Source organism: Hippopotamus amphibius, chromosome 9, assembly GCF_030028045.1.
Source record: "Hippopotamus amphibius kiboko isolate mHipAmp2 chromosome 9, mHipAmp2.hap2, whole genome shotgun sequence".
NCBI classification, from domain to species: Eukaryota; Metazoa; Chordata; class Mammalia; order Artiodactyla; family Hippopotamidae; genus Hippopotamus; species Hippopotamus amphibius.
The window spans coordinates 20532308-20558627 of NC_080194.1; the positions used below are offsets into that span (position 1 = coordinate 20532308).

Consider the following 26320-nt stretch of genomic DNA (forward strand, 5'->3'; position numbering starts at 1 on the left):
TGGGGAAAGCGGGGAGGGTTGGGGGGGGGGAATGAATTGGGAGATTGGGATACCAAATTGTACATTCTAAATATATGCAGCTTATTGTAAAAAATAAAAAAATAAAAAGTTAAAAACAAACAAACAAATAAATAAATAAATATATATGCACCCAATATAGGACCACCTCAATACATAAGGCAAATGCTAACAACTATGAAAGAGGAAATCGACAGGAACACAATCATAGTGGGGGACTTTAACAGCCCCCTTACACCAATGGACAGATCAATCACACAGAAAATTAATAAGGAAACACAAGCTTTAAATGAAACAATAAATCAGCTTGATTTAATAGATATTTATAGGACATTACATCCAAAAACAGCAGATTACACGTTCTTCTCAAGTGCACATGGAACATTCTCCAGGATAGATCACATTTTGGGTCATAAATCAATCCTTGGTAAATTCAAGAAAATTGAAATTGTGTCAAGCATCTTTTGCAACCACAACACTATGAGATTAGAAATCAATTACTGGAAAAAAACTGTAAAAATCACAAACACATGGAGGCTAAACAATACACTACTAAATAACCAAGAGATCATTGAAGAAATCAAAAAGGAAATCAAAAAATACCTAGAGACAAATGACAATGAAAACTCAACAATCCAAAACCTATGGGATGCAGCAAAGGCAGTTCTAAGAGGGAAGTTTATAGTGATACAATCCTACCTCAAGAAACAAGAAACATCCCAAATAAACAATCTAACCTTACACCTAAAGAAATTAGAGAAAGAAGAGCAAACAAAACCCAAAGTTAGTAGATGGATAGAAATCATAAAGATCAGAGTGGAAATAAATGAAATAGAAACAAAGAAAACAATAGCAAAAATCAATAAAACTAAAAGCTGGTTCTTTGCGAAGATAAATAAAATTGATAAACCCCTAGCAAGACTCATCACGAAAAAGAGGGAGAGGACTGAAATCCATAAAACTAAAAATGAAACAGGAGAAACTACAACAGACACCACAGAAATAAAAAGCACCATAAGAGATTACTACAAGCAACTATATGCCAATAAAATGGACAACCTGGATGAAATGGACAGGTTCTTAGAAAGGTATAAACTTCCAAGACTGAATCAGGAAGAAACAGAAAATAGGAACAGACCAATCACAAGGAATGAAATTGAAACTGTGATTAAAAATCTCCCAACAAACAAAAGTCTAGGACCAGATGGATTCACAGGTGAATTTTACCAAACATTTAGAGAAGAGCTAACACTCATCCTTCTCAAGCTCTTCCAAAATATTGCAGAGGAAGGAACACTCCCAAACTCATTATATGAGGCCACCATCACCCTGATACCAAAACCAGGCAAAGATACTACAAAAAAAGAAAATCACAGACCAATATCACTGATGAATTTAGATGCAAAAATCCTCAACAAAATACTAGCCAACAGAATCCAACAGATCCATTAAAAGGATCATACACCATGATCAAGTGGGGTTTATCCCTGGAATGCAAGGATTCTTTAATATATGCAAATCAATCAATGTGATACACCATATTAATAAACCGGAGAATAAAACCACAGGATCAACTCAATAGATGCAGGAAAAGCTTTTGATAAAATTCAACACCCATTTATGATAAAAACTCTTCGGAAGGTGGGCATAGAGGGAACCTACCTCAACACAATGAAGGCCATATATGACAAACCAACAGCAAACACTGTTCTCAATGATGAAAAACTGCAAGCATTCCCTCTAAGATCAGGAACAAGACAAGGATGTCCACTCTCGCCACTACTATTCAATATAGTTTTGGAAGTCCTTGCCACAGCAATCAGAGAAGAAAAAGAAATCAAAGGAATCCAAATTGGAAAAGAAGAAGTAAAACTGTCACTGTTTGCAGATGACATGATATTATACATAGAAAATCCTAAAGATGCCACCAGAAAACTACTTGAGTTAATCAATGAATTCGGTAAAGTTGCAGGATACAAAATTAACACATAGAAATCTCTTGTATCTCTATACACTAACAATGAAAGGTCAGAAAGAGAAATTCAGGAAACAATCCCATTCACCACTGCAACCAAAAGAATAAAATACCTTGGAATAAACCTAACCAAGGAGGTAAAAGACCTGTACTCAGAAAACTATAAGACACTAATGAAAGAAATCAAAGACGACGCAAACAGATGGAGGGACATACCATGTTCATGGGTTGGAAGAATCAACATTGTGAAAATGACTATTCTACCCAAAGCAATTTACAGACTCAATGCAATCCCCATCAAATTACCAATGGCATTTTTCACAGAACTAGAACAAGAAATTTTACAAGTTGTAGGGAAACACAAAAGACCCCAAATAGCCAAAGCAATCTTGAGAAGGAAAGACGGAGTTGGTGGAATCAGGCTTCCTGACTTCAGGCTATACTACAAGGCTACAGTGATCAAGACAGTATGGTACTGGCACAAAAACAGACATATAGATAAACGGAACAGGATAGAAAGCTCAGAGATAAACTATGGTCAACTAATCTATGACAAAGGAGGTAAGAATATACATTGGAGAAAAGACAGCCTCCTCAATAAGCTGTGCTGGGAAAACTGGACAGCTACATGTAAAAAAATGAGATTAGAACACTCCCTAACACCATACACAAAAATAAACTCAAAATGGATTAGAGACCTAAATGTAAGGCCAGACAATATAAAACTCCCAGGGGAAAATATAGGAAGAACACTCTTGGATGTAAATCACAGCAAGATCTTTCTTGATCCACCCCCTAGAGTAATGGAAATAAAAACAAAAATAAATAAGTGGGACCTAATGAAATTTCAAAGCTTCTGCACAGCAAAGGAAACTATAAGCAAGATGAAAAGACAACCCTCAGAATGGGAGAAAATATTTGCAAATGAATCAACAGAGAAGGGACTAATCTCCAAAATATATCACCAGTTCATCCAGCTCAATATCAAAAAGTGAAACAACCCAATCCAAAAACGGGTGGAAGACTTAAATAGGCATTTCTCCAAAGATGACATATGGATGGCCAAGTGGCACATGAAAAGCTGCTCGACATCACTAATTATTAGAGAAATGCAAATCAAAACAACAATGAGGTGTCACCTCACACCGGTGAGAATGGGAATCATCAGAAAATCTACAAACAGTAAATGCTGGAGAGGATGTGGAGAAAAGGGAACGCTCTTGCACTGTTGGTGGGAATGTAAACTGATACAGCCACTATGGAGAACAGTATGGAGGTTCCTTGCAAAACTACAAATAGAACTACCATATGATCCAGCAATCCCACTGCTGGGCATATACCCAGAGAACACCATAATTCAAAAAGACACATGCACTCCAATGTTCATTGCAGCACTATTTACAATAGCCAGGACATGGAAGCAACCTAAATGTCCATCAACAGATGAATGGATAAACAAGATGTGGTACATATATACAATGGAATATTACTCAGTTATAAAAAGCAATGAAAGTGGGACATTTGTAGAGACATGGATGGACCTAGAGACTGTCATACAGAGTGAAGTGAGTCAGAAAGAGAAAAGCAAATACCGCATATTAACACATATGTGTGGACTATAGAAAAATGGTACAAATCAACCATTTGCACGGCGGAAATAGAGACCCAGATGTAGAGAACAAACATATGGACACCAAGTGGGGAAAGCGGGGAGGGTTGGGGGGGAGTGAATTGGGAGATTGGGATACCAAATTGTATGCTCTAAGTATATGCAGTTTATTGTATGTTAAGTGTACCTCAATAAAAGTCCCCCCCCCAAAAAAAACAATAATAGATAATACTTATTGTGCATTTAATATGTGCCAGATGCTATTGTGAGTTGATCATTTACTTGTATCAGTTCATTAGATTCTCAACATAACTGTATTATAAAGAAGCTATCATTAATCTCATTTTACAGGTGAGAGAAAAAGAGACGTATGTTTACTTCCCTTGTTCAAATCCATACTGAAATGGACAGTCAGTATTAAACACAGAGGCCTGGGTCCAGAGCCTTTCCTTTTAATTGATGCACAATTCTGCCGCTTATATGGGTTGGCAATGAAGATAGTAAGAATAGTTGTTAATAAAATAGAGGCTAAATAAATGCCTAAAATAGCTAAGACCAATCCAAGTGTTCCCATTTTTTCCTATTACTCAGAATATTTGATTCTACTTCTCTTTTCACAGCCTTGTAGATAATTTTAAATGAGAAAAATTTTATAGCCCATTAAGTAGCAATGTAGTTTCCATTTTCATTAAATTGCTTATTAAAAAGAAATATGAAAATATTAGATTGTAATGTGTGGTTTTTTTTTTTTTTGGTCTACTATCTGAGAATAATGCTTCTATATCATGTCTCCTTTCTTCTCTCCTTTTGTCCTATATTCATTTTAACGTCAAAGGACATTTAAGTTGGTAACTAGTAAAAGAAAAAAAAATGTAAACCAAAACAGAACCACCACCTGTGGGCCTGCTGTTCAGTCAGAAGCACCTGCACGGTGACGAGTTGTTGCTGGCATATACCTTGCTGACTGTAAAGCTAAGCCATGCCCAGACCCCATGGAGGAGAACGACTTAGAGAGGACAGCTGACTTCCAAATCCAAGTCAGCAGGAACGTGAACATTTTTCCCACTAACAAAGAGAAGAAACTATTCATAAAATTGACACTTTTCTCTCAAAAGTATTAACATCACCATCAATTGCCCCTCATGGTTTAGCACCTTTTGTCTTTCCCCAATCTCTTCTGGTCTCTTTCCACATTTACCATACATTTCAGCAAGCTCCTATGACAACATTAAGTAGTAATGCATGTTAGACTGTTTTCTCAAGAAAGACCGCATTCCTCACTTTCATTTAATCCTCCCTTCCTTCCTTCTTTCCCTCATTTCTGAAAATACTTCCTGAGTGACTACCAAGTATAGACTTTGGTGCAATGCGCTCAAGATCTCACCCAACATCACTCTTCCATGAAGCTGGTCCCAATGTGGTAACTTGTCTATTGATCTTTCACCCTCCTTCATGACCCTTCCCCCAAGAGTGGTAGATAAAGTGTTTATACAACACTTACCATAGGCATTAAAATTAATTGTAAACTAGCCTATCACCCTTTCTGACTGAGGGCAAGGCAACTTACCACCCAATTTTTTTTCCCCTATGCCTGCTACAAAATGTGATGAGTGAAAAAGAGGGTGGCGGGTGGCGGGGAGACAGTAAATAACAAATGCAAACACCTTCTTTCAGAGTTCCATATACAAAAGAAACATTAGTAAGTTGTGAAAAGTCTGAAAGGGAACTGAGATCACTTCATTTCAAATGTTCCTTCTTTCTACAACACCAATGTCTATAGAATTTTTAAATGAGAAAAAGAAAAGTAAAACCCTTTCACATCAGATTAATTAAATGACCTAGGGCCTTGTAATTTAAAGTGTGGCTCATAGACCAATACAGTCAGTACTGCCTAAAGTCTTGTTTGAAATGCAGAATCTCAAGCCCCATCCCAGAACTCCTGAATCAGAATACTCTTTTAATAAGACATACGGGTGACCCCTACACATGTAAAAATTTATGAAACACCAACAGACCATCCTCATTCAGTAAAGCTGGGTATTAGTATTAAGACAGCCATAATTGAATAGGCAGTCTATAAGACTGTACTTGATTGCTACCAAACTCTTTCAGATTAAGATAACATTAAAATCCAAGCAGTATAAAAAAATAAACATATAAATAAAATCCAAGCAGTATGCAAATAAAAGGACTCAAATAAGTGAAAATATTAAATATAAGATCACTGTTATCCACAATGTATCTAAAGTAAAAACAAATTCAATACAGGAAGAAAGGGAAAATATTATAATATTGAGTTAACAGTTTCTGCTTAACTTGAAACAAAAAAAATCCAGAGGGCTATTTTCAATATTATTATTTTAGAAGATTTTACAGATTTTAATGAATAAATTATATCAGCATATAAAATTTGTCCAAGATAAAACCAAGCATGAAACCAAATTATTATGGCAAAGGCTTCTTGTATATCTAATTAATTAGATTAGAGATAATTTTCATTTATTATTCCTGCAAACAATATGTTAAAGTTCAGTTGGAAAGGAGAATGTAATCTTTCACATCTCTGACTCCAGACAATGGTCAACTGAAGTGATATCTAGTTCTTGGCCTCTATATCCATCTAGTTCTTGGCCTCTATATCCATTTCTTTAATAAAGAGATTCATGTAAAAACTTTATTAGGAAAAAATATGTATATACCAACTTCATTTCTGAAAAGCTATTATGCCTTTAGCCTTTGATTGCTATATAAATACTAAAAAGCATGAGCTGTTTCCTCTCTAGAATATTCTGAAGGTCCTTTGCCCCTGTTTATAAATAAATTTAAAATAATATATATTTGCCTAAAATGAAGGAGATGAATTGATCTTCCCCAGGCTTTCAAGTCAACTCTATATTATAAAGGAGAAATAAAAGGGCCTGGAATACAGTTTTATACATCCCAGAGACTGCAAAGTATGAAGGCCTGAGTTGAAAAGATGTGACACATTTCTTGAATGAGACTAAGAACAACGGTTGTTTAGACTGAAAAAGTGACCTAGTATGATCTTAAGCATACTTCCCTCTGAAAAGACAAAAACAAAACAATTTATTGATAATGGAATGTGTATAAAATATTTTGTAGAATTCATTTGCATATATAATCTCATTCGATTCTGTTAAATAACTTTGAAGTGTGTGTACTGATCTTATCCATAGTTTACTAACAGAGGAATTGGTACCCAATGAGGCTAAGTGACTACTTAACCTCAGTTTCCAGGTAAGAGAAAGAGACAATGAACCCAGTAACCACATTCTTTTTTGCCACATCAAGCTATATACAATAAGAAAGAAGAAATGGACAAAACAGTCAGTAGATGATGCTTAGGGTTGATATAAGTTACACTCTTTATGTATAGACTAAGTTACACTCTTTATGTATAGTCAAAGTTGTAAAATAGAAGTGCTTTTTCCTTTCTCTTGCAGCATGCAAAGCACTCTTAGGTCCCATAGTAGGTGCTTCGTAATTGTTCTACAGGTTTTATCTGACTTGATGCAAGACACACTGATTATGCTAAAAGATTTTATCCAAAATATGATCATAGAGTTTCTGCACATCATATCATATATCTCATATGGATTTTCCCAGGCTTGGGGAATTTTCATACTTCTACTTCTAGAGGCAGGATGGGAGGATATACTAGCTGTGACTTTTATAAAAGAAAAGATTATTGGTGATTGCTGGAGGCAGTGGGTGGGAGGCGGATGGAATAGGTAAAGGGGGCCAAATGATACAAACTCCCAGTTACAAAGTAAGTGAGTCATGGGGATAAAATATACAGCATGGTGATTATAGTTAGTAATACTGTACTGCATATTTGAAAGTTGTTGAGAGAATAGATCTTCCTTAAAAGATCTTATACACACAATTGTAACTATTTATGGTAATGAATATATACTGGAATTACTCTGGTGATTACTTTGCAACATATACAAATATCAAATCATTATACTGTACACCTGAAAGCAATATAATGTTATTTGTCAATTACACCTCAATTTAAAAAGAAAAAAGAAGAGATTATGTGACTGGGAAGAAAACTGAAAAATGCGTGCTGGTGACTGTAAATTCTGGCTTCTGGGTAAGTAGCATGAGTTCCAAGCATTGAAATGATTTTCACTGCCTACTCAAATAATGCACTCCACTTTGCCTTCCTTGGGTATTTTATCATTAGGAGTAAATTGCATTCTACTCTTGACTAAGAAACCACAAATATTCCTGGGACTGAAAAACCGTTACATCATGTAGTTAAATTCTTCTTCTGAAGGGGTCTTAGTGGTGTGGACATGAAGAATAGAAAGGGCAAATACAGGCAAAGAATAAAGAAGGAACCAAAAGAAGAGACTGGGGAAAAACACGTCACTTTATAGAATGAGCTTGGCATCTCTGTGGGAGTCAGATAGGTATATAGAAATCAACTATAATTGAGTGTAAGAAGGGGATGCTTTAACAATCAGAATTTTGTAAGAAGGAAAAAACCTGCTTTGGAATGTTGTGAACCTTAATCACTGAACATTTACAATCAGAATCAATGTTGTCAGGGAGATTAGCCAATATTGTGCAAGAGATTAGAGTTGGAGGTGTTTTAGGATCCTTCTAACGTGAAGGTTCTATGTTGTTGAAAACTTACATAACAAGCTGATCTGACTTGTTTCTCAAATGCGGATTGTTAAGCTCAAATGACAATGGTAGGGAAGAAAATAAAGAAGAAATCTTTAGAGATGTATCAGGATCGGTGACGGAAGTAGTAGTGTTGCCATGGTAAAAGACTCCCGGTATATACTATTTACAGATTCTGTTCTTGCCGTCATAAGCTGTACATTCCTTTTCATAAACTATGAAATTTATGGAGAACTCTCCTATTTAAAATTCCTCTAAATTGTGTCTGTTGCAGCACCTTTCCATGTAATTACCCTCAGAGGTAATTGCCTTCCTCTCTTTTATTATGCACAGGTTAACAAACATCCTAGTAACTGAGTAACAGCAATGAAAGCAAATGAAAAGTCAAGTAAATTCATAAATATGCTTCTTAAATGTCTCCTGCCGAGACAAAGAAGAACATCTAAATGTGTTACCAAAAGAAGAAGTGCTCAAAGGAAAACAATAACTTGCCCTTGTTTTCTGAAATTATGGTTGGCATCACCATTAAGATAAAGGATATAGAAAACAAGGCATTTAAAAATGTATGAGTGAAACTGCTGTGTGTTTTCTTTACTGTTCTTTCTTTTAATTTTGTATTCAAAATAAAGAATCACGTTTAGAACAGAGAGCCAGCTGTAATTGCTTTCTATTTTAATTAGAGATGAAAAACTGAGATGTCACATGTCCCTGAGTAGTACTTCTAGGTGCTCAAATTTGACTCTACAAAAGGTCATAATTTCTAATCAATAATTTCAGAACCTAAGACAATTTCTGATCAGAAGCACATGTTGAACTTTCCATGTGCTCAGAAGAAATAGATCTCCCACTGAAAAAAAAATTGTTTTAATGTAATTAAAAAATAGAAGCATTTAGGGCCTGAAGAAATCAATACATCAAGTAGTGACTGTTGTGCCTAGAAATGAAATTGCAGTATCCCAGCCAAGTCTCAGAAAAAGAGTGATTTTCCTCTAAGGTCTCATGATGGCGCCACTGCTCTGTACATGCTCCAAGCAAGGATCTGTGCAAAGTCAGCTGAACGTAGTAGTAAAGGCTGAGGGGCCTTCACAGTGGGAGGAGAGCTTGCTAAGCCAAGACATACATGCAACATGATGGATAGAAGAAGAAGAGATAGCAAAGGTCAGCAATTCAAGGCTCATCCCAGCTCCTCAGACCCAAGGAGAAATATTCTAGGGCTGGTCTTAAGTTAACTGTGTTCATTCTGATTTTCTGCAGAAAGACTCACACTTATGCCTTATTCTCTAACATTCCTTAGCATTTAGACCATTTCTCTACAAAGACTTTGCAAATATATAACAGTTATCATTTGCTACAGTGGTAAGACAATGGTGAGCAAGAGACTGAAGACTGGCTACAGGCAAAATATTTAGAGCTTATTCAGGGATGGCAGATAGATACCAACTGTGACTACCTTTTAGGAACTGCTTGGAATAAGAATGATGTCAAAACTAGATCCAAGCTCAGTGGAAAATAATCCCATGACCCATTAGCAAGGCGTAGGATAGGCAGGCATAGGGTGTGGGACAGGGACACACAAAGATACTCACTTTTTAAAATGTATTTACAATGCCTGGCTTAAATCACTTAACATGTTTTATTTTCCTATGTGATAGGTCATAATTTTTTTTTTCAAATCTTGAATTAATGAGAAAATTTCATTAAAATGGTAAAATTTAAAAACTTATTTATCTTGTATTACCAAATATGTGACTGAGCCACCATGAAAATAATGTTGACTAGGTTATTTGAAACACTTGATTAAATATATAGTTCTGTATGCAATCAAATGATTGTAACAGTGTAACTCTAGATACAGCAAGATGCAACAAGAGGGAATTTTTTTTTTTTCCTGGACCATAACAGACTAGAAATATAGGTGGTCCAGAGACTTCTGACCTTTGTTAAAAAGATCTAGCCCAGTAATAGCACACTGAGTGGCCTATCAGTGAAATCTTCGCCAGACCTAGGAATGAGCCTTCCTAACATCATGGGATGAAATGGTCATGAAATGTCTCCCAAAGCATGGTTGAATTTATGACCATGAGGGGGTCCTGTAAACTACAATTAGCACTTGCCATTGACATTTGCCACCAACCACTACAAGGATTAAATCATGTGCTGCTGCAGCTGCTGATTTTCAACACCCCCTGAAAGGAGTTCAGGGTGGAGGGCTGAAATGAGGCACTCTGTGCTCTGTGAAAAACTGGCAGAACAGGTCTTTAGATAGTCAGATATTTTCAGGAGCTAACTTTATGAGCCCAATTCTTGTATCTCCTCATATCTAGAAAAACACTAAAATCCTTCATGGTGACAACAGCTCCTTGTGACTAGCAGAAACCTTCTGCAAACAATATGTGCTTCATTGCATTTTCCCTTTCACCAAAACCACATATATACTGATCTTCTCCCCTGCCTCTTTGGAACAGTTTCTAAGAGCTATCTGGGATGCTGTCTCCTGGGCTGCAGTCCTCATTTTGCCTAAAATAAAACTAAACATGCAGCTATAAAAAACAAACAAAAATAAACAAAAGAAACTTATTTAAAGTTATAAACATTTTCTAAAAGTAATTCCTAACATAATTATCAGCTGGGCAGTTATAGAATGAACCTCAGTTTTCTAATAAGTGAACAGAGTAAGAAAGAAAAAGAAACTTGGAACAAGCACAGTGTTCTCAATAACAGCCAGAGAAGGTTCTGCTTACCCTTTCCTAAAAGTGTTTAGAATGGTAGAAGGTGAGGACCAATATGTAAAGCTATGATTCCTGAACTGTTAAACTTTGGATATGTATAGATCATTTGATAATCTGATAAATTATATAAGCTCCTCTCCAAGAAAAATGCCATATGCAAACCTATAAAAAATATGAAAAAATTCTGAGGAGTCAATATCTTCCTGAAATGCATCCATTGACTTCAAATCTCTTGCTAAAGTATAAAGAAATCTTGGTCAAATGGAAAACAAAAATAAAAAAACACTTTGCTCAGTGCCTGACAGATAATGCATGCTCAATCAATAATTTTTGAGTAATGAATGAACTTGAAGTCAGGAAGTTTGGACTGAAGTTTTGTAATCATAGATAAGTCACTTTAAAGCTCTAGGCTTGGTTTCTTAAAAAGTCCTGTACTTTTAATGATTTTTAGTATTTGGACTATTCTCAACATTTTCAGAGAAAATTAATGTTTAATAAATTTAAATTTGCTATGACTTCTGATAAGAAACATGTATAATATGTCCTTTTAAAACCTGCACATAACCCCATTATCTGATGAATAATAAGAAAATAAGTGAGGCTAGTTGACTTTTGTGCTTTTAAACACAAGAGGAGCAAGCCTGAAAAGTTGGGTTCATTTGGACAAGGTCAATTTAATTTCTCCTGTTTCTTACCACAGAACATACCTCTATACTGTAGTCTTAAAAACTAATAGGGTAGATAATAAAAACATATGGAGTCAGAAAAGAAACCTCTGTTTTAAGCAATTGCCAATTCTAAGCTGAAAACATCCTATTTTTGTACTGAAAATGCTTATGTTTTTTTAAGCAAATGCATTGAATATTAGTTACCAATAGATTTTTTTTAATTTATTTATTTTATTTATTTATTTATTTTATTGGCTGTGTTGGGTCTTTGTTGCTGTGCGACGGCTTTCTTTTAGTTGCTGTGAGTGGGGGCTACTCTTCATTGTGGTGCACAGGCTCCTCATTGCTGTGGCTTCTCTTGTTGCGGAGCACAGGCTCTAGGCGTGTGGGCTTCAGTAGTTGCAGCATGTGGGCTCAATAGTTGTGGTTCACGGGCTCTAAAGCGCAGCCTCAATAGTTGTGGCACACGGGCTTAGCTGCTCCACGGCATGTGGGATCTTCCTGGAGCAGGGATCGAACCCATGTCCCCTGCACTGGCAGGTGGATTCTTAACCACTGCGCCACCAATGGATTATTTTTTATGTCAACAAGTTATATTTCCAGCTATGCATGTTTGCCCCTTTAATCTTTGAGTACAGTAGAAAATATTTCTGAAAGGTATAATCTAAAAATCCCCCTAAGAATCAAAGTAGAAATATAACTGTGAAAAATGTGACATAGTAGAGTCACAGGACTTAGATGAGAATAAAACTGCCACTTACTAATTCTATGATTTTAGGCAAGTCTTTTACCTTCTCTAGACCTTGTTTTTCTGATACACGATAAGGTAACAGTATCATCTGCCCTGACTGATTCATAAAATTATTTTGAGGCACAAATGAATGTGTTTTGAAAATTAAAGTTTCTTAAATCATGGAAGAAAATAAAATTAGTAACCCCACTAACCTCTTCTGTAAGGTGCCCACATTTTTAGGCCCAAACTCACTTAACCAGAGATAAATTGACACATAACAAATGAGTGGCACTGAAAATGCTTTCCTCATTAAAAAATGGTTTAACATGTGGAGGAGAGACATATAAGTTGATGAAAGACAGATGCACAAAAATTGTCTTAATTTACACCAGGGTTTAAAAATTAAGGGGCAACTGCTTCACAAAATTCCCTTGTAGAAGTCTTTAATCATCAGAAAAAAATCTGACACTTGTTGGATCCGTACTTGGGAATTCATGTGGCAATATTCCTGTTTTCAGAAGCAGCCACCAGTTGAACACATCTGCTTTCTAGAGAAAATATCAATGAGAACACATGCCATTTTGGTGTCTGAGTTTCAGAAAGAATGAGTATATCTGGTTTATCTCCAAATATGGCAGAATAATTGTCAGAATTTTGATACTATGCTATACAAATAGTTATCAAAGGAATAACTGTAAATTTCTGTCAAATATACTTCAGCCAAGAAACTCTAAGTCAGTTCAACTGTAAATAAATAAATATTAAAAAGTAATTAATTAATTAAATGGTGATGGTTTCAATCTGTTAATAAATTAGCTTTGCAAATAAATGTTTTGGTGGTCTGGAGTAACTGTCAAACTTCTCAAGGCCTCAATACTCTCATGGTAAAACAGATCCTACAACTTCTCCTCCTTGTCTCATAGAGATTGTAGTGAGGATCAAATGAAATAATGTACATGATGCACTGGGTACAGTATAAAACACTAAATACATATAAGGCATTATTTTTATCGATTAGCTATAAACTCCATGTAGGCAGTAATTTAATTAACTCATTATTGTATTTCAAACACTGAATAACACACGTTTTTATTAAGTTGGCTTTATTCAATAACTAATAGAAATAGTCACAAAATTAGCATCCCTCACTAGAGGTCTAATATGTCATAGTGGGCAAAAAAATGGGTACTGGGACCAAAAAAGTCTATCCATTTAAAGATCAGACATCGACAAAGAGTTTGCAAGTACCAGAGGACAAAGCAAGATGGAATATTCAATATGTGCTACAGCTAGTAAGCAATAGAAAGATGGTCAGGAGTTTAGGGAGTGAAAAATGGACAAATAACAAAATGAAGAGCCAGTCACCAGGGAGACCACCAGAAGTAAGAGAAAGAAAGATACAGAAAGAGAAAAGAAGGCACGAAAGAGGATTAGACACAGACCCTGAATATGAATGTATACGACAGATGTAAATCCTTTCTCAGTTATATATCAATACAACATTTACTATATTGATGACCTTGGACTATGAACTCTTTAGGCCTCACTTTATGCACACAAAACACATCCCCCTCAATGCACACATTATGTGTGTGTGTGTATACACATATATACACAAATAATCACTGCATCATACGTATATACATAAGTTGTTTTGAGGAGTAAATGAGATAATGCATACAAAGCACATAGCAAAATATCTTACAAGTGCATTTTTAGTGCTCAAAATATACCAGTTGTTATCATTACTAGAGATTTTCTAATTCTACAGATTCAAGGTTACACATCTAGAATGAAGCATTACAAAATTTTTAAAGAAACATATTTTTGGGCATATTTACCAAAAACATATCATGTATTATTTTCTATAAATGTATACATACTATAAACACAATATTAAATGAGGACTGACATGACTGCTTATGATTTAAAGAGACCAAACGTTAGCGATGACATGTCGAAAAGAACCTTCAGCAAAGGCATAAATATATCAGTCTCCATACAGGGAAAGTTGGTTCAGGAAGCTTGTCATGGCCAAAATATACATTCAAAAGACTTCCCACCCAGACTGTATCTAATCCTTAGCCTATAGAACATGAAAGTGAGTTCAGAGATAATTTCCAATTAAACTCAGCAATGTCATGTCTCCTTTTGAAAATCTGATATCAAAACTCAAACAGTCTCCTATTCCCTACCTCAATAGGAAAGTTGATAAATTTAATTTTTGGTGACTTGGGGGCATTATGTAAATTGTTTTGAAGTGGCCAAAACAACAACAGAAAAAATAAGTAAATGAAATTAAATGGCTTACATTTTAAAATAAATGTTTAAGCTGTCCAGTAATCATTTTTATGGCAAAGTAAAACAGCAATTTTCATTTTATGATTTCTCAAAAAACAAAGTTTGTTACTGCTTTATTGCATGTATGGTTTAGTTAATTACTGCAATGAACTGAATTGTGTATCCCCCCAAACTCACATGTTGAAAGCCTAACCCACAATGTGACTATACTTGAAGATGAGGCCTATAAGGAGGTAGTGAAGGTTAAATGAGTTCATAAGGGTGGGACCCTGATATTGTAGGGTTAGTGTCCTCATAAGGAGAGACTTCAGAGAGCTCACTAGCTCTTTTCCATGTGAGGACACAGTGGGGAAGTGATTGCTGCAAACCAGGAAGAGGGCTCTGACCAGAAACCAAACCCTGCCAGACTTCATCTCAGACTTTCCAGCCACCAGACTGTGAGGAAATAAAATTCTGTTGTTTAAGCCACTGGGTCCATTGTATTTTTTTATGTCATGCTGAGCAGACTAATATATTTACTAATCTATTTATTTATTCTTGTTTCTTTAATGACAATACCCAGTTCTCTGGGTATTCCTAAAGAAGTCTTAGTTAAACACAATGTGTTTTTTTCTTACTACACTGATGGGATAGTCAACTGTTATAATTTTCTTAAGAAAGTTGACCTCAGCAAGATGAAGACCTAGGAGATCCCAACACTTTTCTCCTCCTCTGAAAAAAAAAAAACAGCAAAAATAATAGAGGGACTATAAACTGATGAAAATATCTCAGGAAAAGCTCTGGACTACAATGAAGAAATAGCAAAAACATTGTAGAGCTCAAAAACTGATGATGGTTGCATAGAAAAGCATAGGAAGCATTTTACCTTCATCACTCCGTTGCCTGGTCTAGAGCAGCTCAGTGCCAGGAGGATTCCCCACCGAAGAACTTCACAGAATAGGAAAAAGGAGAGCAGGAGAACCCCTGCAAAGCTCACCACTGTGGATTCCCATAGTCTTCACCAACATCGACCCCAATGACAGAGCATCTCACAGTCCCTGCTGCTGAATCCCCTTCACAGGGCTAGAGCTATTGTTGCATGAGAGCTGCCCCCAAGGGCCCTCAGTAGCCATTCTCTGGGATTGGGATGCCTTAGCATGTTGCCGCATATGAGACCAGAGCTGCTATACCGCCCTGAGATCTGCCCCTCTGGGTTGCCAGTTCCCAGCTCCGACCTGTCATTCCTGGGAACCAGCTGACTGATCCTCTGAGTCCATCCCCAGGGTCCCAGGTCATGGCTCTGACTTCTTAGTGTCAGGGCTATGCTGCTGCTGGTCTGACTCCACTCTCCAGGTCCAACACACAGCTTTAATGGACCACCACCAGGGATCTGTTACTGCTCTTCTGTGACTGCCCGCTGGGGCCAAAGTTGGGACTTTGTTCCATCACCCCATGACTGTGCTGCTACTGTACCCTCTCCTTGGGACATTGCTGCACCCTGTCATTCCAGGGTCCATGCTTCTGCTGTATCCTCCCTGCTTGTGTCCAATCTGAGTCACTGTGTAGAGCCTCAGAGACGCAGACTGCAGTTCCCCAGAGATCTGCAGATATTCACTGAATGGACACTAATGTCATTGCTGCACAAGTGCACTTGTGCCTCAGGACCCTGGTGCTGTGGTAGTTCCACATGCATCTGATCCTAGGACTCTGGCTCCACTACTGCTCTGAGAGCCAGCACACCAGACCAGCCAATAAGAGGGATCCCCTTGGCTAGAATTTCTTCCTATAAGTGAAAAAGGAGAATAGGAGGATCTCAGCAGCCTTTGACATTCAGGTATTCAATAATCTTAGCCACCACCACCAACCACAGGACCTTGGCTGTCTTGAGCACAATGGACCCCTATAGTCTGTGCTAACACTGACCTCAGCTGATGGAGCTGCATGAAGACTATACTACTGTGCTCTTTCAGGAATAAAAGATAACTTCACAGCCACATTTGGGGAAAGTCTTTCCTTACCAAAGCCAGCCCATTCATAACAACCTAAGTGACTAAGTGAAATAAGCCAGAGAGAGAAAGAAAATACTGTATGTAATCATTTATATGTGGAATCTTAAAAAAAAAAAAAGCTGATTTTATAGGAACAAAGAATTGAATGGTGGTTGCAAGGAGCAGAGAGGAGAGAAATGATGTGATGAATGTCAAAGTGTACAAATTTGTATTTATAAGAAGAAGAAGTTCTGAGGATCAAATGTATAGCATGGTGACTAAGGTTAATAACAGGGTATTGTATCATTCAAAGTTGCTGAGAGTAGACCTAAATCTTTCTCACTACACACACAGAAAATAGTAACTATGTGAGGTGAGGGATGTGTTAATTATTTTGATCTTGGTAATCATTCCACAATGTGTGTGTGTGTATGTAAAATCATGTTGTATGATTATATTTGTCAATTATTCCTCATTTGAGTTAAAAAGTCCAAACTCCAAAAATAATATGTATTACATATAAATAACATTAAAATTTTTCAATAATTTTAGTGAATTATTTTATGGTTACATACACATTCAATAAAAACTATACCTTGAGTTAAAAATAAAAACACATTTTTCACCAAACCATAAATTAAAATCATAATACACACATTTTTTTAACTTTTTATTTTATATTGGAGTATAGTTGATTAACAATGTTGTGTTAGTTTTAAGTGTACAGCAAAGTGATTCAGTTATCCACACACATGTATCTATTCTTTTTCAAAGTCTTTTCCCATTTAAGTTGTTGCATAATATTGAGCAAAGTTCCCTGTGCTATACAGTAGGTCCTTGTTGGTTATCCATTTTAAACATAGCAGTGTGTATATGTCAATCTCAAACTTCCTATCTTTCACCACTATTGTTTCCCCCTGGTAATCATAAGTTTGTTCTCTAAGTTTGTGAATCTGTTTCTGTTTTGTAAGTAAGTTCATGTGTGTCATTTTTTTTTTTTGATTTCACATGTAAGTGATATCATACAATATTTGTCTTTCTCTGTCTGACTTACTTTACTCAGCATGACAATCTCTAGGTCCAACCATGTTGCTGCAAATGGCATTATTTCATTCTTTTTAATGGCTGAGTAATATCCCATTGTATATATGTACCACATCTTATTTACCCACATATATTTATAAGGAAAAAAAGTCACTTTTGGCACACATATCATAGAAATTACACATTTAAATTTTTATGAAGAAATGATAACTAAAGCATACCTTTATGTTTTAAAATTATGTAAAATAGCAGAATATGTATAATATATAATCTATATTAACATAGATAGGTTAATCACAAAGCAGATTATACCTAATACAAAAGGAACTAAATAAAAATATAAAATATTTCAAAATATTGAGTGTATTCCAAGTGATGGGATTTTTAGTGTTTTGTTTTGGGTTTTTTTTTTTTTTTTTTTGGCCTTATACGTTTAGACATGTTTTGAAATTTTTCTATAATGAGAAAATAATACCCTTGAAATTAAAAAAAATGAGCACATGTAAAAGTAAAATGGAGTAGCAAAATGGAGAGAATATCAACTCCAAACTGAATCAAGGAAGATAAAATGTAACTCAAGTCCTGGGCAAATATCAATCCACAGGGCTTCACATCTTTCCTTAGTAGAGACTGTTTACTGCTGCTGGCAGCCTTCCCCAATCAAAAGCCACCTCTCAAACATTAATAAGGACACTGAATTTATCAACATGTCTTGCAATTGTCAGCACATGCCATTATTTTTAAGATAAAATTCATGTGCTTTAGCAGCAGGCATTGCTCTTCCAAATATTATCTTCACTAAAAACCATCAAATCTATTCAAAATTGAATAAATTCTCAAGAAATTACTTTAGGAAAATAAAATATTCTACTACTTATCTCAGGATTCAGTAAGTTTTTACCAAAAATATTTGTAGACTCATTTTAATAGGTGCATGGATGGATTCCTGTGGTCACATACATTAGTTTCTACTATCTACTGCCCTGACCGATCTACTTATGTATCCATTTATATATGTATGTATGTATGCATGTATTCATTTACTTAACATATGTTTATATGATACCTAAAATTTTCACTGTTGATATAAAAGTAAGCAAACGAGATGATATAAATGTAAGCTCTCATCAAGATGAGTGGATGAGTACATTACAGCAGAAATTGGTCGCCTCTCCATTAACAACTAGATTTCTTTACTTCTAAAAGAAGCAATTTTTCACAGTAAAAGCTAAAAACAATGAAGTCGCACTTTTGCATGGATGCATGCCCAAGTTTGGAGAGACTTCTTAAAAAAATGTTCTTCCTTTACAAAAATTATGACACTCAAGGACAAGCTTCTCCCTCCGGACACCCTTTTCTTCTCTGACTTAGTACACAGTTATATAGTTCTTTAGACACTATCACTATATAATGAGGAATCAAAGCTTAGAACCAGTCAGTTATTTGAGGATCATGCTATGAAAAAGTCTGAAACACAAATAAACAAACAACTCTGGGTCCTTGTTGACACTGTTTAGCTACTGAATAAGTAAATTTAGTTACTAAAATTGCCATGCTTCTAGAGCTCTTGTTATTGGAGTTAAAAATCTAGCTATTTGGGACAAAGTGAGAGAGTAGCATAGACATATATACATTACCAACTGTAAAATATATAGCTAGTGGGAAGTTGCTGTATAACAAAGGGAGATCAACTCGATGATGGGTGATGCCTTAGGGGGCCAGGACAGGAAGGGTAGGAGGGAGTCGTGGGAGGGAGGGGATATGGGGATATATGTATAAATACAGCTGATTCACTTTGGTGTACCTCAAAAGCTGGTATAAGAGTGTAACGCAATTATATTCCAATAAGAGCTTAAAAAAAATCTGGGTAAATAGTTTATAAAGTAATTTTATGTGAAGCATTTAAAAAAAATCTATCCATACTTGGACATACATCGTTTATGTCATATGTGGAACATATATTTTTGGATTTAGGATTCTAGGATCAAGCTCATTTCCCATCAAGTTTCTGACACTGTTACCTGTTAATTTACAGATTTTAGAATTACAGAAAACACTAAACCCATCTTGGGTTATAGGGGTAAAGTTAAGCAGCTGGCCTGAAATCCATGTGTCTACAAATTACAAAAGAATGCTGTTGGAAAAAAGTCCTTGGGAAGGGGAAAAAAAAAATCTAGCTATTAAACAGTGTTTTGGGGAGAGAATATGGGAAGATATCCCAATTTATGCAATTTCATGGCCTATTCATATACAATTCATTTGATTTCATATATAAGCCCTCCTCTCAAAGTGACATAAAATAACAAGGATTACAAATAAGATCTCACTTTTTCAAGTAATACAGATTTTCAACAAATCTTGATTTTGGTAATTGCTGAAAGTTGATTAATTACTAATCTATATTTAACAACGGTCATATTCCAAACAAGTAAATCACAGAAAATTAGTGGAGCTCCTCACTCTTTTGTCCCAACTTTTCTTTCTATAACTCTTCAATTTGAGAAATTAAATTCAAAAAATTTAAAAAGCCTCATATGATCTTCTATCTTTACATAAATCTCCCAGTCTAATACCTAAAACTTATCAGCTATAGGGAGCTTGGAATGTTTTATTATATTATTGATCTTATTAAATCAGAGAACTAGACACTTCTTTGCAAATGTGAATACAGACACACACACAGACACACACACACACACACACACACACACATTGGGTTTTTTTTTTCAAATTTCAATTATTTATTGTTGATGACTGCAAAAAGCTAAGGCCAAGCTGAATGTAAAAGTTAAAGATACCCTGAGCTTAAGAGTCTCAGTATGAAAGATTGAAGGTACACAAGCAAGTACCTTGGATTTTATACTTTTATCTTATCTATTTATCCCATACAATGAGCAGAGAGCTCAGAGTCGATAAGCATTAATGAGAATTAATTCAAAGTTTTCTTGGTGTGCTGGAGAATAAATGTTATAAATGAGGTTAAAGGAATGGCAGGAAGCATATTTATGAAAGACTAAATGGCAAAATGTTCCCAGGTTCATGACTTGCATGGAATAAAAATTTAATAAATATTGGTTTACATAATAGGAACACTTTCCCAAGGCTCTAAGCCAAAAGTAAATGTGTCAGAGAAGAGTGAGAAATTATTTCTTACTGTTTCATCAGAAAAATTAAAGGATTTTCCAACCATTAAATAACATGAAGAATTTTCTCTACTTTAAACCTGATATTCATAGATTGGGATGAACACTGTAGTGAAAACGTTTTTGAAAAGTAAATATTACACACAAAATAATTCACACTTATATATTAAACAAATTATTATTCCTACTACTAAGAGTCTAATTCTCTATCACTCTACCTCATTTGGGAATGCATATGTACCACAAGCACTATGAAAAGTACCTGCTTCTATCTTCTTTGCCCAAGGGAGATAAAAGGAAGTACCTGTATTAGTTTCTTCTTGCTACTACAAGAAACTACCATGTACTAAGTGGCTTAAAAACAACACAATTTATTCTCTTATAATTCTGAAAGTCAGACATTTGAAATGAATTTTTTGGAACAAAATCAAGGTGTTGAAAGGGTTGTTTTTTTCTGGAGGCTATATGGGAAAAATCCTTAACATTGTCTTTCCTCCCCCAACTTCTGTTGTTACATAATCCTCTTTTTACTTATGCTGTCCTGTCTTACTTTTATTAAAAACTTGCACAATTACACTTCGACTATACCTAAATAACTTGGGATAATCTTTCTATCTCAAGATCCTTAAGTTAATCACATCTGCAAAGTCTCCTTTGCCATAAAATATAACATTCATGGCTTCCAGGGATTAGCAACTAGATGTATTTGGGAGGCCATTAGTCAGTCAACTGTAACCATAGTTCATGATGGATGTCTACCTACACAAGGGTCTTGACAATCTTGCAAAGGAAAGTATCAATAACCAAAATCAACCAACCATGTTTAAAGACGAAGACTGTAATAAAAAAAATTATGTAGGGATCTCTGTAAGTCAACAAGGTAGGTCACCAGTGGGACTCATCTCTGAAAATGTGTTCCTTATATGCTTTCCTTAATGTAAATATTCTGAAAGACAATATTGCTCAATGTTGAATTAAAGTAATTGAAACTTACTAAGAAACTTTAAAAACTCTGGAATGAAGCCTGCCTTTGATTGAGAATGTACCTAGGAAACCATATCTGTATTTATCACCATTAATTAAGTAGGCAATAAAATGAAAGCACCTTCAATTCAGTCAAATACAACCTAATTCTTGTGAAAATCTGGAAATTAAATTTAAGCTAAATAGTATTTTAGATAGTTTAGTTATTGAGCTAGCAAGTTGGAGGGGGTAGGGAGAAAGATGCTTACCTTAAATAATAAATCCTTCTTCCCATAACGAAGCTCCTTCAGCTGCGCTTGGATTTTTTTTGACTGTAAGAAAAAAACATGGAATAGTGACAATTTCATTTATATTTTCAAACATGAAGATTAAAATTCTTTTAAACTGCACAAGAATGAATTTTGCAGCCAAACAAAAAAAGAGTTCAACTCTTGGAAGTGAAATAGAAAAACTTAATCTCTGCTTTGGGATCAGACATCCAGCTATTCTAGACAGGAAGAGAAAACCAAAACCTGTTCAAAGGAAGCATATTGTTTAGAAGGTAATATTTAAAGAAAGTGGCTTATTGTTCCTCTTTTCAGCCTCTCTTTCTCCCTGCCAAAAAATAAACACACACAGAATTTGAGTCCCCTAGGCATATCCAACAATTAAATTTTAGAGGCTAAATATATCTATGGATACATATGCCTCAGTTTTCACTGCTTATTTTCAATCACATAAAATTTTGAAGATTAAATATGCATAAGTTTCAACTGACAACCAAGTTTAAATTTGACATATGTACAAAGGGAAGGTAGCAAGCAAAGTAGCTAGAATGCTAAGATGCTGAGGTGAAGAGTGTTTGCCCTTTAGAATAATACACGTTTTAAGAGGATCACTACCAACATAAAAGTACTTATAACAAAGAAATCTCTCCCAGCAGACATGTTTGTCTACTGTTTGGAATACATTCTGGTGAGCCACAGATGATGATCAAACATTCCTATTTTTCCAAAGCAGACCCAATTTCAAACATTCTACCATAACTCAATTATCTGTCTTTCTACATCTAAGATTATAGGTTCTGACTCTTCAGTATAGGTTCTGATTCTTCAGTATGATATGACTGATGAGGGGTTAATATCCACCATATATAAATAGCTAATACAACTCAACATCAAACAACAACAACAACCTGGTTAAAAAATGGGCAGAAGAACTGAATAGGCATTTTTCCAAAGAAAAAATACAGATGGGCAACATGCACATGAAAAGATGCTCAATATCACCAGTTTTCAAGGACATGCAAATCAAAACCAGAAAGAGATATCACCTCACACATGTCAGAATGGCTATCATCAAAAAGACTACAAACAACAATGTTGGCAAGGATATGGAAAAAAGGGAACCCTAGCACATTTTTGCTGGTATTTTAAGTTGGTGGAGCCACTGTGGAAAACAGTATGGAGGTTACTCAAACAACTAAAAATAGAACTACCATATGATCCAGCAATTCCACTGTTGAGTATATACTCAAAGAAAATAAAAACACTAACTCAGAAAGATACATGCACCCAAATGTTCATAGCAGCATTACTTCAATAGCCAAGATATGGAAGCAATCTAAATGTCCATCAATAGATGAATGGACAAAAAGGATGTGGTATAAATATATACAATGAAATATTATTTAGCCATAAAAAAGAATGAAAATCTGCCATTTCCAACATGGTGGATGGACCTAGAGAGTATTATTCTTAGTGAAATAAGTCAGAGAAAGACAAATACTCTATGTTATCACTTATATGTGGAATCTAAAAAAATAAAACAAATAAATCTAAATAAAAATCCAGAAACAGCCTCACAGATATAGGGAACAAACTAGTGGTTACCAATGGGGAGGAGGAGAGGGGCAAGATAGGTGTATGGGATTAAGAGATACAAACTACCATGTATAAAATAAAAAAGCAACAAGGATATATTGTACAGCACAGGCAAATATAGCCATTATTTTGTAATAATTTTAAATGGAGTATAATATATAAAAATATTGAATCCCTATATTGTACACCTGAAACTAATATAATATTGTAAATCAACTATATCTCAATAAAAAAATTAAAGAGGATAGCAGGATAAATCAAATATATCTTCAGTTTAGATGTAGAACTTAATACAATCTTAATTTCTTGGCTATTTCTTCAATTTATATTTAAAAAATCCTATCTTGTAATTCAATGGTTGTCAAACTTTAATGTGCACAAGAATCACCTGGTGGGCTTCTTAAAACACAGATTAAGTCAGGGCAATATATTCTATGTGATACTCTAAGAGTGGATATATGTCATATATTTGTCAAAATCTATAGAAGTACACCACCAAGAATGAACCCTAGACTAAACTAGGGACTCTGGGTGATGTATCAATGCAGTTTCATCAATTATAACTGATTTACCACTCTGGTGGAGGATATTAATGATGCGGGAGGCCGTGTATGGGGGCAGGGAGTATATGGGAGCTCTCTGAACCTTCTGCTCAATTTTTCTGTGAACCTAAAACTCTCTAAAAAACATTCATTTAAAAATCAAAAAATAAAAGTAGCTGGCCATAGTACCTAATGAACTACATGATCCTCATGGGATTACTATAACCTAGGAACCTGTACTGATATGAAACTTCTCTTTAATAAATGAAGCCCACTCATATTTTTGAAATATTGTACTTTTCCAAGCCTACATTGCATATTTATGAGTTTTCCAGTGAACAAACTGTAACTGTGATTCAGTTTCTGATTACATTCAAAATGTTTCCAACCATGCAAGGTTGAGTTTGAAAAGTGGGGGCTATGTTATGATGGTGTTATAATTACTAAATCATCATCTAATTCAGGAAGCATCATCAATTAGAATAAACTCTTGAAAGTGTTGTAAATGATATACCCCTTAAAGTTTCAAATATTGGAAACACAGTTTTTCACAGACTTTCCTGTCAGGAGCCAAGTGTATTGGTCTATTAAATCAAGAAATTGAAATGAATAAATAAATAAGGAGATAGAGCAAATGAATAAATTATAATGACCATATTTCAATTTATTTTAACTTTATATATTACTAATCTATGAAACATCTAGGAATTCATAAATAAGAATGCAGAAATAATATGTCCTCTAAGGAATTGAGATGAAGGAAGAAACATGAATCTTTCTTGAATTAAGGGGCTAAAAATTGTAGGTAGACCCAGGTTGTTGTTGTTATTGTTTTGTTTTTTCATTCTTCTGTTTGTTTATAAACACCACAGACACCTTCTCCAAGGAGCCACCATTTTGTCATGTACATGGGTGTTGTGAGGACTCTGGCAACATGTCAACCATCTCAGAATATAGCTTCAATCCAGATGGTCCTTATTCAAGAGTTAGATCCACTTCCTTACTCTCTTATAAGTAATATTCAGAAACTGCAGACTACATATGCAATATTTCTAGAAACCTAAACAATATGAGTTATTTACATTCAAAGAAAAATACAATGTAAAAAAAAAACACTACACAGGCTCATATCTATACGTCATTCAGTTTGATTATTCATTTATGGGGCATCAACATTTAGTTTCCATGTATTAAAAAGTTCTATACATTTCATGTATAATACTATTGTAAAGACATTATAAGTGGACTATTATATTGCATGTTAGATTCTAACTCTAGCACTTGTACTAACAAGTTTTATATGTCCCCCAAACGGGGGTGTAACTTTCTTTAATTAAAAAAAAAACCCTGGGAGACAGTTCAAGATGGCTGAGTAGAAGGATGAGTGCTAACCCCCTCTTGCAAGAGCACTGGAATCACAACTAACTGCTGAACAATAATCAACAGGAAGACAATGGAATTCACCAAAAAAGACACCCCACATCCAGAGACAAAGAAGCCACAATGAGATGGTAGGAGGGGGTCAATTGCAATAAAATCAAATCCCATAACTGCTGGGTGGGCAACTCACAAACTGGAGAAGAGTTATACCACAGAAGTCCATCCACTGGTGTGAGGGTTTTGACCCCTATGTCAGGCTTCCCAGCCTGGGAATCTGGCAATGGGAGGAGGAATCCCCAGAGAATCAGACTTTGAAGGCCAGCGAGATTTGATTGAAGGATTTCCACATGACTGGGGGAAACAGACTCCACTCTTGGAGGGCACACAGAAAGTAGCATGTACACCAAGACCCGAGGAAGGAGCAGTGGCCGCATAGGAGACAGAACCAGACCTACCTGTTGGTATTAGAGGGTTGCCTGCAGAGGTGGAGGTTGGCTGTGGCTCACTGCAGGGACGGGGACACTGGCAGTGGGGGTTCTAGGAAGTGCTCATTGGTGTGAGCCCTCCTAGAATTCTCAATTAGCCCTGCCAAAGAGCCTGTAAGCTCCAGGGCTGGGTTGCCTCAGGTCAAATAACCAATAGGGTGGGAAGACAGCCCTACCCAATGGTAGACAAGAAGATTAAAGTTTTAGTGAGCTCTGCCCAA

General features: G+C 35.4%; 1 protein-coding gene across 3 annotated transcripts in view; it reads right to left on the reverse strand.

Moving 5' to 3' along the window:
- LUZP2 (leucine zipper protein 2) overlaps positions 1 to 26320 on the reverse strand; it is a 494920-nt gene that overhangs the window by 98100 nt on the left and 370500 nt on the right. For all 3 annotated transcript variants that reach the window (XM_057695976.1, XM_057695974.1, XM_057695975.1), the window contains one exon: positions 22079 to 22141. In XM_057695976.1, coding sequence (XP_057551959.1) covers positions 22079 to 22141 — 63 coding nt within the window. The remainder of the gene's footprint in view (positions 1 to 22078; positions 22142 to 26320) is intronic.